The sequence below is a fragment of the Alternaria incomplexa genome (genome assembly GCF_024043165.1).
Source record: "Alternaria incomplexa strain BMP 0042 chromosome Unknown scaffold_17, whole genome shotgun sequence".
Classification (NCBI taxonomy): domain Eukaryota; kingdom Fungi; phylum Ascomycota; class Dothideomycetes; order Pleosporales; family Pleosporaceae; genus Alternaria; species Alternaria incomplexa.
Genome location: NW_026249866.1, coordinates 606818 through 624593, shown reverse-complemented (window position 1 = coordinate 624593; position 17776 = coordinate 606818). Strand labels below are relative to the sequence as shown.

Below are 17776 nucleotides of genomic sequence, written 5' to 3'. Positions count from 1 at the left end.
CAGCTTCGTATCTGTATACGCCGTTGCGCCGCTATTCGCGCGTTTGTTGTCGTGTTGCTCCACGCAGGAACACCCGGATGCACAAAAATTACACTCAATGTGAACCTAGCAGCTGCATATTCGTACTATATCCGTACTAAACATAGAGGCGCGCACGGCGGCCGCCCAAACAAACACAGCATGGTCATGCCTCAGCGCGCATACTGCCTGCGTCTCACTATAGGACTGCCATTGCTCGGCGCTTGTTCCCTCCAAGCGCGACGGAATTCCTCCCCACCACACTAGCAGAGCTTCGTATGCTTCCCTCCCATAGCAACCAAGCCCACCCGAGCCAAGTCGAGCCGTTTATTTCTTCTTAGACTGGTGCACAATATCGATGATCTTGTCGACTACCGACGGATCCGAAAGCTGTCGGAGGCGTTAGTAAACATCATCCCACCAAGTACGCGTCATCGCCGTCAACAAGAGAAGAATATTGGCAAAACTCAGACTTACTGTTGTGATGTCGCCCAACTGGTCCTCTTCTCCCGCCAAGATCTTGCGCATGATACGGCGCATGATCTTGCCGGATCGCGTCTTTGGCAGATCTGGCACCACAAAAATGGCCTTCGGTGCCGCAAACGGTCCAATCGACTTGCGCACTTGCATCACCAAGTCCTTCTTCACCTGGTCACTTGACTCTGTGCCGTCTTTCAGCGCTACAAAAGCGTTGACAGCTTGGCCCGTCAGTTCGTCATTGATACCCACCACGGCGGCCTCAGCCACTTGGTCTGCGCAACCGTCAGCAACTTGCATATCGGACTTTCGGACATAACGTACGGTGCTCAATAAGCGCGGCTTCGATCTCAGCGGTAGACAGCCTGTGACCCGAGACGTTGACAACATCATCAACGCGTCCGCGGATCCAGTAATAGCCCTCGTGGTCACGTCCGGCACCATCTCCAGTGAACTGCAGATATTATTAGAATTTGCATCTAAGTAATCAGCTTGCCCAAACTCACGTAGTAGCCCTTGTATACGTTCAGGTATGTGTCCATGTATCGCTTGTGTGCTCCCCAAACTGTGCGGGCCATGCTGGGCCACGGCTGTTTGAAGGCCAGTACACCCTCGACATCGTTGCCGTGAATCTCCTCGCCAGACACGGGGTCGATGATCGCAGGCTCGATACCGAAGAATGGCAAAGATGCGGATCCGGGCTTCGTGGGTGTGATGCCTCCCATAGGTGAGATGACGTGGGAGCCAGTCTCAGTTTGCCAGTAAGTCTGTCTCAGTCAACAATAATGTCTATGAATGTACTCAGCCGCAACTCACATCAACAACGTGTGCTTCCTCCTTTCCGACAATCTCAAAGTACCACTTCCACACTTCGGCGGCAATTGGCTCACCAACAGATCCGAGAATCCTGAGGTTCTTCATCTTGTGCTTGACGTGCTCGTCACCCGCACGCTTGAGCAGCCGCAGCGCAGTGGGGGCGACGTAGAACTGGCTGACGTTGTACTTGTCGACAATGTCCCAGTAGCGCGAGAAGTTGGGGTAGGCGGGTGTGCCTTCGAAGACGACGGTAGCTACACCAAGCAGTAGAGGGGCGTACACGACGTAGGTGTGACCTGTGATCCAACCCACATCACCACCGCAGAAGAAGACGTCGTTGTCGTGGATGTCGAAGACGTACTTTCCGGTTGCTGCTGCGCCAAGGAGGTAGCCTGCGGTTGTGTGCATGACACCCTTGGGCTTGCCGGTGGACCCTGAGGTGTAGAGCAAGAAAAGAGGGTCTTCCGAGTTCATCGACTCTGGCGCAATGTAGTTGGGGTACTTCTCCACCTCCTCGTGCCACCACCAGTCGCGACCCTTGGTCCAGGGAACCTCGGCGCCGGTGCGCTTGTAGACCAGGCAGTGGCTGATGCCGGGACATTGCTTGAGAGCGTCGTCGACGATCTTCTTTGTGCTGATGGTCTTGCCGCCACGCTTGCCCTCGTCGGTGGTGATGACGACCTTGCACTCTGCGTCGATGATACGGTCGCGTAGCGAATCAGACGAGAAGCCCGCGAAGACAACGGAGTGGACGGCACCGATACGTGTGCAGGCCAAGAAGGAGATGACGGCCTCTGGAATCATAGGCAGGTACAGGGCAACGGTGTCGCCCTTCCTCACACCCATCTCCTTCAGTGTGTAGGCCAGCTTCGAGACCTGGCGGAGGAGTTCTCCATATGTGATGATGCGGCCATCGCCCGCGTCGTCGGCCTCGTAGATGATGGCAGGCTTGTTGGGGTCCTTGAAGGCATGACGGTCGACACAGTTGTAGCTGGCATTCAGTCTGCCCTCCGCGAACCACGCGACATCGCCGTGTTCGAAGCTACCCGAGGACACAGTCTGGAAATCGCGCTCCCACGTGAGCAGTTCGCGCGCGAGTCGGCCCCAAAAAGCTTTCGGGTCTGTGATGGACTCCTTGTACAGCTTCTGGTACTCTTCGAGGTTCTCAAGATGCGGTTTCGAGTGCGGGTGCTTGCTGTGCGCGCGTTAGCTGCGTGCTCTCGTCTGGATGCGATCGCGATCTGGTTGTCGGCCAAACGCTCGGCGGCGCGGGGTCACCCCGCCCACCCGCGAGCTCTGGAGCTTGGATGACGCCGCAGCTGTCATTGTCTTGGTGCATGATGTAATGACCAAACAAACAGAGAGACTCACTCGTAAAACGCCTTGGGAACGTGGAATGTGTCCACCTGGTGGGCTTCGGCCACGACGGGCGGCTTGACGTCTCCTTCAGACATGTCTGGGCTGGTCGATGTGGATTATTTAGCCTGGCTGGCGGGGCAAAGGAGCTCGGCTTCGGCGCGCTGCAATTTCGCGTCGAGGGACAGTTCAGCAGCTTCACCAGCGTAGAAGCGTAGTCTGGCAGGATCGCAGGTCAGAGACGGACGGATTGTCCAGAACAGTTATATGTCTCAATTCCGGGTAAAGGGGTCGGCGGTACGCTTGATTGCCGCAGGGGCCGGAGTGAAGTTGGTGAATGTTCGGGAAACAGCTGCTTAAGTGGAGCTTCGCGTGGCTGTTCAAGGTTCGAGATTGAGGCGACGCGGTTGGGAGAGGGAGTTTGTAATGCAGAGCACGAGATGGGCGAACGGCACTCTTATGAGCTGCGACTCTAGTAGGGCGTTGGTGATGTCGCCTTACCCCTCGCGTACCTTCGCTGCGGGGACTGGAATATGACGAACAGCTTATTGCTGGCTTCTGTCTGGGCCCACACGCATTCCGTGGGCGGCACCATGATCCAATACGGATAGCATCCTGTGATGCCCTCCGTTTCTCCGGATCACTAGCACACCACGCCAGTCAGACTGTACTGCTGTGCCGATCCGCCGTCAATCTGCTTGACTGCCAATAATTGGCGACATCCAATTTGCCCTGCTTCACATGCTGTAAACGCGCGCAGCGATATGTTGGCTCATCAGGGCGGGCACTTATTCACCATCACCATGTACCTAGATATCCATGCTCGACCCTGAGGAAAACAGCTTCGGCAGGCAGCCGGCTCGCAACTTCGCGACCGCACAATATCTCCCGGCCGTACGCAATAGCCCGAATTCAGGCGGCGCAGTCGGCCTATAATGACTTGCAAAACTGTCATCACCTGGGCAGTGTCGAAGAGCAGGAGCTCTCCCGTAAGCTACAAGCTCGGCTACAAAGGTGCCGAACCCTCCTACAAAGCTCTTGGTATGACACCACACAAGCCCCAAGCACCCCATTGTGACCAGACTGTCAAGAGTACAAGTTCCACATATCTGGCAGATTGTGGAGCTGATCGCATGTTCCTTTGCAAAGAATGGGCCTGACCACGCGATGTTTGCAAGCATCAGCTTTCGGGCGTGGGGAAGAGGGACGCAGGACCCATCCGAGGCACCGGCAATTGTTACCGTTGGGCTGGTCGCCATATCTGTTCCCGCTTGTCTGTGCTAGTTGTCCTTTACAGTGGACACTTTTGCATGGCGTGCTGAATTACTTACAAGAGCTAGCTGTTGTGAGTGGTGTTTTGTGCAGTTCGCGCTAAGCTTTCACCGTGCGAGAGGGTAATATGTTCCGTCCTCGGTTGACAGCCCATGCGAACGCCCTGTGAGAGAGCGCCTTTACGCGCATGTCTTCGTGCACATGCTTAAATGTGCAGTGTAGTTTACGGTAGCGTCTAATGTGCGATCAACACAGTGATCGCGATGCGACCATCCATACACATCTTGGCATTCAAACAGCCGTCGTCATAGCTACCGGCATGCCGTATTGGCTGCTGTTGGCAGGTCTGGGCACGCTGAAGCAGATGCCGACCAATAACGACTTACAGAGACGTGTTAGTTGGAGCATTATCATTGCGGGGCCCCGCAGGAGAGCAATAGCCAAATTTAAATATCTCCCGGGCTCGATGAGTTTACTGTGCCGCCTCAAATGAGCCAACTCAATGCTTTCACATTGGGATTAACAAACGGCCTGCATGCCCGGAGATTGGTTTCAACTCTGGCCAGAATCGAAGCCGTAGTAGCCGTGTCTCGCTTCAAACGGGACTTCGCAGCTCAATGGCGAAAAGATGGGAATGACTTCATCAGTCTACATAGCAACAACAGTGCCATCCACTACATGTACCACCACATCCCCATCCCCACCCCCATCTCTACTATCACTCCTCCATTTCCTCTCCACCAACTCGGGATTAATCACAATGCCCCTCTCTCCCACCCCTTCCCACTCAAACTCATACGTATCCAACTGCCCAAACAACCATATCCTCACCGTCAGCGCATCCGTAATAATCCGCGCGAGATCCTCATCTCTGTCCTGATCGCTAGACGTAGGATTCGCCCAAGGGAAGAAGGTAAGCGAGAAATGTTCGGCTGCTTCGCGTGTTTCTGACTGCGCCATCCAGGATTTGCGCCGGTTCGGGTACCCGGTTATGGTGCTGTAGAGGTAGACGGAGACGCGGCGGTGGAGAGAGGTGGCGGCTATGAAGTCGGGATCTAGGATGGGGTGTGAGCTTAATGCCTTCCGCGGATCGAGGGGTAGGGATGGAGGTTTACCTGATCCAACGTCGGCGCCATTTGCGACATGCGCCAGCTCTTCTGGGAATAATGCGCCTTCCCTGTCCCCTTTTTGCTTTGGCCCCGTTATACCCAGTACGTATGCTACGAGCGCATGCTTGAGTGCTGCAGTTGGACTAGAACATTCTTGCAAGAGTTCCGCCATATCCACACCTTTGATGCCGAACTTGGCGATTGAAGGTTCCATACTCGGAGTGATACAGGCATGTACGTCGCGGTAGAACTTCTCGATATGCTCATGCATCATGCTGAACAAGTGCGACACGCCATTCCACACTTCATCGTCATCTGCCGCAGGTGGTAGGAAAGAGGTAACATCCTTGGACAATTCGTTTGCCCCGACCGCGGGCGTTATCATCGGAGGAGATAATGCAGCAGTGGGCGTCGGTGGCATAGGTGTTTGCGATACCTGTACATATGGGCTGTGCCGCCCTCCTAGACTGCCGACACCTTTATGTTGCATCATTCCCAGATCGGGCGCGGAGTCGCCATAGCTTGGGTAATCTTTGCTACTGACGTTTGCATTCTTGTGTTTATTCCGCTGCCTGAAGAGGAAGAATGCGGCGGCGAATGCGATTGCTGCGCCAATGATGAACGTTCCGATGGCGATACCCGTTACTGCGCCAGCGCTTAATCCCTTCGTCTCGTCGCCAGCTGCTACTCCGGCCAGGGTTGCGACCGTTGCCTGACTTGGATCTTCCGTCGTTACGGATGTTAGTTGGCTGGGTGAGGCAGTCTGGCTTTGCGACGTTGATATTGATGTTCTTATGATTGAGGGCGTTTGCAATCCTAAGCTCGTGAAGGTGAGCTGGGTGCTAGGTTCGGCAAGTTGTGTGATGCTAGAGCCAAAGCCATCAAAGGTAGGTGATGGCTGTATGTCCGAAATGCCATCGGATGGAGAAATCCCCCATCCACCCGGCGTCCTTGTCAGAGCGAAACCAATTCCCTCCGTTTGTGCGGTACTTGTCCCGTCCGTCTCTGAGGTACTCGCGCCGAGTTTCTCACATCCTTGAGTCCAAGGAATACATCGCGGTAAATCGTCGTCAAATGCGGTGGTCGTGAAGCTCCGGATAAAAGGCAGCATCTTTACAGTACCCAGGTATATCAAGCTAAACCCAAGGCTGCACTTCAACCACAAATCCAACGGGCAAAAGGCGAAAAAGAGAGAAAAAGATCAGGAAACGAAACAAACCTCTCCAGCCTCAAGGGCCACCTATGAACAAAGACAACCCCATCGTATAAGCCGATCAGGCTTCCAGCTCAGCCGCAGCATCCTCCAAGGCACGCCGCACTCCGCCTCACGCACTGCAGCAACCCAAACCCCGAATCCTTCCAACTCCCAGACACACGCTTTGTTGCTTACCGTCGTACGGGCAATTAAGCCAGATGCCTTGTCATGATTGTGCAGCTTCCCACTATTGGGACGGCGTAACGTGGGGCGCAAGGGTAGGAGTAAGCAAACCAGTCCAGTAATGAGTGCGCGGATACGGTGATCCATTTGTTGCGCTAGGGCGGCGGCTGTTTTGTTGTTTGGGGGCCTGGGCTGCATGTGTGGATAAGGGCGGCTGTGCGCAGCCTTGTTCTTGTTTGCACAGCCTAGGTAAGGGTTGTCCGCGTTGTGCAGGGTAGGATGGGTTTTAGATTGCGGGTGTCTCACTTGTTGGTGGTGTTTAGGCGGCGGAGAGATGTCACGGCACGTGGTGGTTAAATGGGGAAAGAGGGAGGTTTGCACATGCCATTTCTCAAATCCAGGTTGCCGGCGGGCAAGGGCAGGGTCTATGTGTTCTAGCGTCCACCACCACCACTTCTTCAAACCTGGTTTCTGGTTTCTTTGGTGAACTTCCCTCGAGTTCGCTTGTCGGTATGGGTACTTTGGCACCTTCGGTACCTTCAAGTTCTTGTGCGGTCTCTTGGCAGGGAAGTTCTGCTGTGCTGTACGATCCTTTGTGGGCCAGCATCTCCACAATCTGATGGTGAGCCGAGACTTCAGCTGCGCTTTCATCGGAGCTATACCCCCGCGCTCTTTGTTTGCGTCGCCTGATACATACAAAGGCGATAATCAGGGCTACTAATACCGCCAAAGCCACGATGCCGGCTGCGATTCCTCCCTTTGCGCCGTTGGACAGGCTTTTTGAGTTGGTGGAAGCTGCGTCTGTGTTGGTGGAGGTATTTGACGGCGTCGAGGTTGGGGAAGTCGAGGAAGCTGTCCATGTCGATTGTTAGCGATTGTTCTGTTGCTTATGGGGATTATGGAAACATACCCGTCGCCTTCCCTAACCTCCCATTCTTCAAAAAGCACTCTCGTAACCCCAGTGTCTCACAGTCCTTATCCAAACCCTCCACCAGATCCGGCGCCAACATCGCTGCATCGATCACAAACCCGGGATAAACAGCCGTCGCCGCATCGAACGTAGCGTTCATGAGCCAACAATTCTCGAACTCTGTTGCGCCGAGAGGTCGAAAATCGAAACCGTAGCACAGCGGCTCTTTCTTGACGCAGCGGCCCATACAATCAGACCAGGTTTCCTCGAAGGTGGGATCGAGGAAGTCGACCTTGGCGCCGATGTCTTTCCCACAGAGGTTTTGGAAAGGTACGGTAAGGTTGAAGTCGTGGTAGGTGGTGGTGTTGCCTTCGCACCTGTCGCTGTCTGATTGCGCGGAGGTATTTGTAATGATTGTGAGAAGGCATGCGAGCCAAACGTATGAAGAAATTGCCGGCAGCATAATAGCAGCTCGTCTACAATCAATCATAATGTTAAAGGAAATCAAATAGTGCAAGAGAGGCCGAATCTTCCGAGAACCTTCGGCAGCTAAAATATATCTTGTCCGTCTTCGCCCACAGCCTGGTTACAAGCATCGTCCACCCAACAGATGCACTGAGTAGGCCGCAGACGATCCTTTCGACGTCAAGACTTGCAATTTGCCCAATGACACAACCAACGTGTATCTTCCCCTCCAGCCACATATCCTTGGCAAAGCACGAGGCGTTCTCAGCCTTGTGCGAACCTCAGAAGCTATGCTTCAAGACTAGTCAATTCGCAAGGGTCGGCAGTATAAATAGTATGAGTGAAAGGGAGAGAAGATGATCTTGTAGTTTACTGCGCCCTTGAACACGAATGCAGCGCAAAGAACTGGACTCAGTGAGTAGCTAGTCTTGTCAGAGTGAAAGATATCTATGCCAAGAATATGGCGGTTTATGTGCATTGCGGGGCCGCCTGCCGCGATACTCCATCGTAGAAAAGATCAGCCTCGATGTTGATCAAATTTGCAAGTGTCGACTGGCTCGCCTTTGTCAAGGAACCATCATCTCTCTGCACCTTCCCTCAATAAGAAAACGGCCTAACCCCGTACGCTCCCTTCTTCTCCGGCAGCGGACTAACAGGCTTATCCACGAATTCGGGATACAAATACCACGCCCAGTCCTTCCCCTCCATCTGCTTACTACTCCAGCCATTGCCCAACCAAGCCAGCCTGTTTGCCTTCGTGCCCACACCGTGTAACTCCGTACCATCACTGCCTCCCTCCAGCTCATCAAGATAAAGATACTCAAAGTCTTCCCACCTCGGACTCCTCATCGCCTCAACACAGTGCAGCGTACTTCCAGGCCAGAGCCCCACAACCTCACCCGTCCCCTTATTCTTATACCAACTCCTGCATTCGTCGGCGAAGACCGTGCCCTGGAAGTAAGCGTCGACGTACTCGATAAAGTCCTTTTCACGCGCTTCTTTCACGACCATGGCTGCGATGTTTTCTTTTTGGATCTTGCGGATCGCTTTGATGATGTAGTCGCCTACCGTTTCGATCATGCAGGTTAGGCTGCCGGAGCCGATGGCCGCGTTGGGACCGAGCATGGTGAAGAGGTTGGGGAAGCCGGAGACGGAGTGGGAGAGGTAGTTTACGGCGCGGTCTTCCCACTTTTTGGTGAGGGATAGGCCGTTGCTGCCGGTTAGGGGGAAGGGCGGTGGGGCTGAGGCTTTGAAGCCGGTGGCGCAGACGAGAGCGTCGATTTCGTGCGTCCTGCCGTCGGCGGTGTGGATTGCGGATGCGGAAATGCGTGTTATGGGTGATGTGATGAAATCGACGTTGGGCTGCGTTAGGGCTTCGAGATAGCCTGGACCGGGCGTCAAGCGACGGCATCCGGGCGAGAAGGAGGGTAAGAGTGCTTCGAAGATCTCAGGCTTGGTCTTTAGCCTCTCCTTCATGTGCTCATGGAACATGTCCTTTGCGCCCTTTTGTAATTCGGTACCTTTCATGGTTACAGCGTGGATACCGTTTCCGTCTTCCTCAACCGAAAGCCTGAATTTGTGGTAGTATTCTGGATCGCTTGCGAAACGGTCGCGAAGCTCTTGGGGAATCGTTGAACCATTGAAGCCGTATTTGTCCCATAGCTGTTGGCCGAAGGGAGGCGATATCCATGTCTTACTACGCACAAAGGTACTGATATGAGTACCCGGTAGACGTTGCAGCGAGGGGACGATCTGGATAGAGGAAGAGCCGGAACCGATGACACCTACTCGCTTGTTCTCGAAGTCGTAGACTTGGTTCCAGGTTGCCGAATGCATGACCTCGCCTTTGAACGTCTCAAAGCCCTCTATCTCAGGCCAAGACGGTGTGTTCAGATTGCCTCTCCCTGAAATGAGCACGTCTGCCTTGTCTTGTACCACTTCTCCTGTGGCGAGATTTTTCACCGTAATGTTCCACTTCGCAGTCTTGTCATCCCAGTGGCATGCTTGAATCTCATGGCGTAGCTTGATGAAGCGGTCCGCAGAGTATTTGTGCGCTACGTCTTGAAGGTAAGATTGAATCTCTGCAGCCGGAGCGTAGAGCGACGACCAGTTCGGGTTCGGCTGGAACGTGTACTGATACGAGTGTGCTGGGAATAATTAGACATAGTCGTAGGGGTAAGCTTGAGCTTGCTTACATGGTACGTCGCATGCGCAACCGAGATATCTGCGATCGGGTCAGTGGGTGCATTGCGAAACAATAAGGAATGTAGACTGTTGAACACATCATATGGCTCACACCGGTATCTGCTCAGAGCGGTGCTATAGCTGCAACTCGCGGTGAGACTTGCTTCGTCGGCTAAGGATCGCATACCTGTTCTCATACCAGGTCCCTCCAACACCTGCATTCTTCTCGTAGATGACAAGATCAACATTTCTCAGTCTCTCTGGTATACGAATGCCACAATAGATGCCTGAGTATCCAGCACCAATAACGACAACTTTCAGACGTCGCAAGTTTTCTACTGGCGCATCGTTGAGCTTGAAAGACGGCTTCGCTGCGACGCCATTCATGTCGCCGTTGATGTGAATACCGGGCGCATCGGTGGGGAGATTAGGTATCGCTGACATCGTCAAGGAAGAGTGAGCTGCACAGCAAGAGTAGTCGCGCGACGTGTATCCAAATTATGTGGTCTATTCAGATGCTACACTGGCCAGCGTAGGTAGTATACAATAGGACAGAGAAAGGATCCGGAAGATGTCGGCCGCAAAACGGCGACAGCGAACCGTGATAAGTACGGCCACCTACGCCCCTCATCATCGTCACGGTTGGCCTTTGATACAATTGCCGAAGCAATAGGCCCAACGTTAGTCTGTTAGCGAGACGTCAAGATGTGGACCAGGTTAAACAGCCGGGTTCAACACACGGTAAACAGCCTGACCCCAAGGCCTAGCCTATCAGAGCGCGACGGACTCCGCATCTGTCGGGGGCGCCACCCCGGACTCCACATGCGTCCCGCAACGCGCTCGTGACTTTGCATCCGCGGAATGTCCCCGCAAAGACTTGCGCATTCGGCTCGGTGTACTTTCTCCTTTTCCTATGCAATACAGCTGTGACTATGTGAGGCCCATAGACCTCTCTGCGATAAGCTGCGCGATAGTTGCCAAAGAGCTGCAGTTGAGTTTGTCTCAAGGACGATCCCTGGTACTACCGCGGAACCGTGATGATAGCAATCTGTAGTAGTGTAAGTAATTGAACATTCTGTCCTGTGCGCATACTGCATACCTGATTTCCAAGAGCAATAGACAATCTGGAACTATCTGGATCCCAACCAAGACTGTACTCTCCGTCTATGCCGGGGTTCCATTTGTCACTGGGAGTTTCACTGGCGCGCCACGAGGCTATTGGAACATCTCTCTTTTCTACATCCCAAACAGTGACGGCATCGGGGCCTGCAGCAGCTAAGAGCGACCCGTCTGGAGAGAAAGCAATCTTAAAGGCCTGCGTACCGTCCGTGGTAGGTAGGTATTTGACGCATTTTAAAGGTTCGTTTGCGTCCCAGATGCGCGTTGCACCAGCCATGGAGCTCGTTGCAAGCAGGACAGAGGGCAGTGAAGAACCGTTCGTGAGGTGGCTGGTCTTTGATTTTACACGGAAGCTGAGATCGGTGGGGTACTCATCAGGATATTCGTGCACCTGTAGTTGTATCGAGTCGTTGGGGTGGAGGATGCCAAGATAGTACTTCCTGTCTTCGATGCCCAGCACGGCGATGATCCTAGACGCGGCGTCATATTTGACTGTCTCCCATGTAACTGAAGTGTCCAAGGTTTGCTGGGTGGTCAAGGAGTCGTTGACTTGGTAGATCTTGAAAAGTTTGATACCACAAACGACAAAAGCAGAGTCGCTTATCCAGTGGGCGTCGAATATGGCCGTGTCGGTGAATTCGGTCCATGCGGGTATAGAGTCGCTATCGTTCTTCCACACCTTGATGGAGCCCTTCTCGCCGTCTGTTGATATCGAGAGCAGCAGGTTTCGTTCGGGGTTCCAGCGAAGCGTGTTGATGAGGCCGGCAGTGGAGGAGATGACCTGCGAGGCCTGGCCGCCTTCGGTCAGCTTGATGAGCTTGTCCATCATCATCTTCTCGCCGACTTCGTTGGATCGCTGTTCGCGCACAGAGACGGTGAGTTCGTTGTCGGAATGCCAGCACAGCGCGGTAACGTCGAAGTTGTCGACGGGTAAGGGTATGTCGAAATGCTGGGTGGGGGGTTCATGGCCAGGGTCTTTGCTCACAACGTGAACTTGGAGGAGGGATTTGCCGGCTGCGAGCAGTACAGGGGAGTCTATAGGCCCCCATAGCGTGTGCTCGATAAGACAGGCAGGGTCTGAGGGGGGAGGGATGGAGACGATGCCGGGAGTGAGATCAGCCACAGCGATGGCCTCGGTCTGGATCTCAGCGTCCTGGCCGATGCTGAGCGTGGATATGGGGATATCAGCAAGCGAGGGCGACTCGGCTTCCGAGACCATGGGCTCCGACTCGGCTCGCACGCTGTTGGTCACACGCGTCGTGCCGTTGTGCTCGATTTCCATGGCGTCGCCGTTGACATGGGGCTCGGGGCGCGGCTCGACGCCATTCGTGGGCTTCGTCTTCTTGCGCTTGAGCGTCTTCTTGGGCGGGGGTTCTTGGACAGCGCCGTTGGCCTCGGCGGCGAGTTCGTGTGCGGGAATGCCCTTGTCGAGGGTCAAGAGGTTGCCATTGCGCGCCGAATAGGGTCGTCCGTGGTCGCTGCCGAACTTGTAGCGCGGCTCCGTCTGCGCTCGTCAGTACCAGCTTCCCGCGCGCGTGGATGCGACGTACATTGCAAGCCTCGGCCTGCAGCTGGTCGAAGCACAGCCCGTCCTGCACGAGCCTGATGAGGGCGTGCTGCTCGATGTTCTTCGCAAAGGGCAGCGTGTCGGGGTCGCGGATCCAGCATCGCGAGAGTTGCAGGGCGGCATTACCGAATCCGGCCTCCTGAAGATATCGCCATACTGCACCTAGACGTCAGTCATGCAGGCCAACAGAGGCGTGGGCTGGGGACGTGTACCGAGATAGTTCATCGCGTTGCTGCTGAGAGTCTCCGCCATGGCGCATCCTGTACGCGCTGCATGCGCCGGGGAGCAGAGTGCGTAGGGTCGGGGATAGGCGGGGCGTGCTGGGTGCGCGATTCGTGGTGGTGGTCGTCGTCGAGCTGGTAGGAGGATCGAAGGCTACCTGCAACTACTCAGCACTCTGGCGGCCGCTAGTCCCCACAGGATCTCCGTCCGAGCGTCGTTCGTGATCCCTGCCGTCAACACATGCAGACGCTCCCACGCCTGCATGCGCAATTCACCTTCGATACATCCACCGCCCGTCTGGACCTGCCCGGGCCGATACGTGAAGGACGCCCGACTGCCTCACCTCCCGCCTCCAGACGCCGCATTCTCCCCACCATGGCGCGCATCAACCTGCCCCCGCTCACTCGGGGCGTGCTGGCGGCCGTCGTATTCTTTACGCTGGTAAATTTCGCACTGCGACCCAACGCCAACCTGGTAGAAAAGATCGAGAAGCCAATCATCGGCGTGGGAAACGGCGTCCCGTGGCTGACCATCGTCCCCCGCTATTCGGTGCCGTGGTATCCTTGGGTCTTCGCGCTGGCGACGGTGGTGGAGCAGAACCTCCTCGGCCTCATCACCACCGGACTCACCGTCTTCTATGGCGGACGCTACCTGGAAAGAGCGTGGGGGTCTCACGAGTTCACCAAGTTCATGCTCTTCGTGGCCATGATACCCAACATGCTCGCCTATCTGCTCTACATCGTCGGCTACCTGGTCATGGGCAAGACCTCTCTGATGTGCGTACTCGGCCTTCGTCCCATGCACTGTACTGACCAAGCATAGGCGCACGACCATCTCTGGCGGCATTGCCATCCAAGCCGGCTTTCTCGTCTCCTTCAAGCAGCTCGTCCCCGAACACACCGTTGCCATCGCAAAGGGCCTCATCCGCATGCGCGTCAAGCACTTCCCTGCCATCTTCCTCCTCACCAACACAATTTCCGGCATCATACTGGGTACTGAGACGGCCATGTTCCTGGCATACTTCGGCTTCTTCACTGCCTGGATCTACCTTCGCTTCTACCGCATTAGCCCATCACTGTCGTCTACCGCAACTGGCGACGGCTCTGTCATCCGCGGTGACGCCTCAGACACTTTCTCGTTTGCCCACTTCTTCCCAGAGCCCATACAAACCCCCGTTGGCGCCCTCTCCGACGGCATCTACAACACACTCGTGTCGCTCAAAGTGTGCATACCCTTCTCAGATCAGGATATTGATGCAGGCAACGAACAGGCGAGCGCCCGGGCTGAAGGCGGTTTACCCAGCATCATGAACCCCAACAGCAGGGGCGGTCGAGGAGGAGCCACACGTGCTGAGGCGGAGAGGAGACGTGCTCTCGCTCTAGAGGCTCTGAACCAGCGCCTGAACGCAGCAGCGTCTCGGGGTCCAAGTGCCGCTGCTCCGTCAGCGCCTTCTATCTCTGGACCTACCGAGTCACTGGGCGAGACAAACTATGAGCCGGACCGACCAGAACCACCCGAGAGATCAGCGGCGTAGTACTCTCGCTCTCAGGGATATCTTAGATCGCTTTGATTACCCGTTCTCGTTCATATACCCGTCCCCCACTGCATCGAGTGTCTACACAATCTCCATGGCTTGGGCATGGTACATTGCGGCGGCGTCTTGTTAGCGTTACAGCGCTTTGTTTGGTCGTGTTATTGGAGCGCATATGATACCACCACTCGGGAGGGACTTGTCAGTATTCTTGTACCCAATTATTGTCTACTATCAGAATAGAGTAAGTCGACTGTTTACAAGTCCATCGTTTCATCCGCCGGCTGTTGCACCTTGCGAAAGACGTTGCCGCGACGCAGCGGGCCAGTGCCAGAAACGGGATCTCGCCAACAATGCGCACTCAAGTGCTCAACTGTACTCGACTCGAATCAGCACTGCCGTTGCGTTTCAGTCGACATGCATCTCTCATGCGCACATAATCGAGCGCCTCCCAGTCACCACCCGCACTTTTGAAGACTACGTTTCCGCAGAAGTCCTCGAAGGGATGCACGCAGCCTACGTGCAGCCTGGTCGCGTACTGCAGGTGATCAGTGCAACCGGGCATTTTGTTACACAACTCTACCCGCCGAGTCTCACGGAGCCGGTAGAGAGCAAGTGTCGTGACAGTTGATACACAGAAAAAGAAATTGCCGTCTCATATTGCTTTGGGAAGAAAGATGCTCTCACCTCCACGAGACGTACAACTCACGAGAAGTACAAGTAGACCGGAAATCTCTATAGTTTCTGTAGACAACGCGCGTCCTATTCAAATTTCAGTCCTACCAAACTCTCTACTTTAACAGTAGCAAATCCCTCATCATGTATACATCCATTCTCACCACCCTTCTCATAACCGGCACCACCCTCGCCGCAAGTCTGCCCCCGAGCCCTGGTCGTCCTTTCATCCCCTCAGAATACGTCCCAGAATCTGCACATCCAGCTGCAAAGCGACAAGGCCTCCCCCTCAACAATATTTTAGGTGGAGGCGATGTTCTGGGCGGAGGCGGTCCTCTGGGCGGCCTGGGAGACTTATTAGGCGCTGGAGGCGATGCCGAGAGCTCTTCCGCTGCGCCCGCCCCGGCTCCGACTCCTGTTCCTAGAGCATCAGATATCGTCATGACGACCACCATGGTCACCGTAACAGCGACGTTGTCCACGCCCTTACCAGTCGCGCCATCAGCTTCCGTGTCTCCTGTGCCTGAAGATCTGGCCGGCGTCTACGTCTGCGACGACATCAACTGGAACGGCGCATGTTCGCACCACTTCACCAAACCAGGCGGTTCAGATATCGACTGCGCACAACTGTCTGGTAGGGAATCATCCATCGGGCCGGATCCGGGGTTCTTGTGCGAGTTCTTCACGTATGTTTCGATACCTCGTCTGTTCGCGACTCTAGCTAACATGTTTGTTAATAGCAACAACTCCTGCCGCAAGACTCCTGGCGTTGAATCAGATTTCCTCAGCTTGAGCTGGCCCGGTAATGCGGATCTGAGGAGTACGGACAAGGGCGATTTGAATGATAAGTTCTTGAGCTATGTTTGCTTCAAGGTGTTGTAAGAATGTGAACTGGGGAGATGGGGATTGAGAGTTTTGGGGGATTAGGAGAGGCTTGAAAAGGGATTGAGTGAGAGACTGGTGCTTTCGTTCATGTTCAATTGATGATTTTACGACTCAGATCTTGACTTTAGGTATCGTGAACTTATTTCTGAGTGTGTTGGTGAGGAATTTCTGTCCCGTGGCGCCTGCGCAGCGGATTGCTGGTTTGAGTCGTTACTGACGATCGATGGCCATGTGCTGCTTCTCGTGCATACGTGTGTCTCTGTAGCACATGTCAGGCACGCTGCAAGTTCGCTCCTCACATATTCCGTTTTGTTCTTTGTTTGTTTATTTACCTGCTCCCATTCTTCCTCCATGCTTCCTCTATCACATCTCTTCCACACCACTCTTTTGGGGTATGACACATTCTTCTTCGTTCTCAACCATCCTCAATTCTATCATCATATATCGCTTCCAACTCTCATCCATACCCACTATCGATATCTCAACACTCTATCGGTATCCTTATCATATCGTCACCACATCTTCATCACTCCATCGTTACGGATGAGAACACGCACAGCACAGCCTCATCGTATTCAGCAAGCCCCAGAAGTACAGCAAGTACAAAGCGGACTCTGCCTCGAGTCGCTTGGCCAGACGCAAGATTGGGGCTGGGGCAGCGACCTCTTCTGTCTTCGTTGTGGCAAGTATAGCCATACCAAGGAAAACTACCAAGGCAAGCGCTGCTACGCCAAGGTCAAGTGCAACCACTGTGCCTCTTCGCAGTCGGACAAGCGCGTTGGTCTCGTACCAGTATATCATTGGCGACATCGCTACGACAGTATGTATCTGATGCCAGAACTTCTCCATGTCATACTAACCCGCGCGACAGCCTATAATGCTCAAGCCAACCGACACATGATTCTGCGATCACTCCACAATCCGAGGACAAACGAGCCGATTCGTCGTTTTCCCGAAACGTTAGCGGACTGTTCCTTGGTATCATTACAACATTCATACTGCCATATCTCGCACGTTCCTATCTAGTCTATCCATATCGCCATTGTTCTCCCGCCGGCTCTTGTCCTGCCACGATCCAAATCTACTACAAGTACACCACGGCCTCACGCAACTACGAGACCAATCCATAATCAGTAACACTACCCTCGAGGGTCATGTATCCACAATGCAGCATCGCTCTTATCGGAAACATTGCTACAACGGTATGCATCCGACCCTACAACTTCTCTGTGCCATGCTAACTGTTTCTTAGTATTCTTACGACATCCCTACCTCATTCATCCCCTCCATTGGCAACACTACCCTAGAGAGATTCAGATACTCGCAGTGCAACCACGCTCTGCTCGGCGACAACGCCATCGAGGATGTCCGATTTTTCCGGTGCATTTTCGGCATCATCGTTACCACGGTATGTCTCTTACTCTAGAGATTCGCTACGTCTTACTGATTGTTTCTTAGTATTTTTACGGCATCTGTACCTCATTCATCCTCATTCTTCGACACATGCATCCTGAACAACTATCGACATTCGTTTTATCCTTCGGTGCACTCAGGCCATCATCTTGGTGTCATCACCCCATTTCTACTCTCATTCATAACCATTCTTTGACACATGTATCTTCAACAGCCTCAGCTGAAGCGACCTCGTTCTGGAGACGATGAGGCAGGCCCCGCCACCAAAGTAGCCAAGGTCTCGCCGCCGGCTACAGAGCAGCAGCCTAAGAAGCCTCGTGGTCGTCCTCGAACGGGGGGGGGGGGGGGGGAGCAAGCCTGAGCAGTTGCAGCACCAGAG

General features: G+C 54.3%; 4 protein-coding genes across 4 annotated transcripts; 1 reads left to right on the top strand and 3 right to left on the bottom strand.

The window, feature by feature from the left end:
* Positions 1-345: 345 nt before the first annotated feature.
* J4E90_009847 (uncharacterized protein) lies at positions 346-2765 on the bottom strand (the record flags this gene model as incomplete). The annotated part of the gene is made up of 6 exons (XM_051439365.1): positions 346-408; positions 496-770; positions 820-949; positions 1002-1262; positions 1312-2506; positions 2683-2765. The coding sequence occupies 6 exons, from the start codon at positions 2763-2765 to the stop codon at positions 346-348; spliced, it is 2007 nt and encodes a 668-aa protein (XP_051286969.1).
* Positions 2766-8398: 5633 nt separating this feature from the next.
* On the bottom strand, positions 8399-10206 carry J4E90_009846 (uncharacterized protein; the record flags this gene model as incomplete). Its single annotated transcript, XM_051439364.1, has 2 exons — positions 8399-9922; positions 10201-10206. 2 exons carry the CDS (start codon positions 10204-10206, stop codon positions 8399-8401), a joined length of 1530 nt encoding a protein of 509 aa, XP_051286968.1.
* Positions 10207-11006: 800 nt separating this feature from the next.
* Positions 11007-12656, bottom strand: J4E90_009845 (uncharacterized protein; the record flags this gene model as incomplete). Its single annotated transcript, XM_051439363.1, has 3 exons — positions 11007-11033; positions 11085-12608; positions 12651-12656. The coding sequence occupies 3 exons, from the start codon at positions 12654-12656 to the stop codon at positions 11007-11009; spliced, it is 1557 nt and encodes a 518-aa protein (XP_051286967.1).
* Positions 12657-13268: 612 nt separating this feature from the next.
* Positions 13269-14427, top strand: J4E90_009844 (uncharacterized protein; the record flags this gene model as incomplete). Its single annotated transcript, XM_051439362.1, has 2 exons — positions 13269-13669; positions 13716-14427. 2 exons carry the CDS (start codon positions 13269-13271, stop codon positions 14425-14427), a joined length of 1113 nt encoding a protein of 370 aa, XP_051286966.1.
* Positions 14428-17776: the final 3349 nt, after the last annotated feature.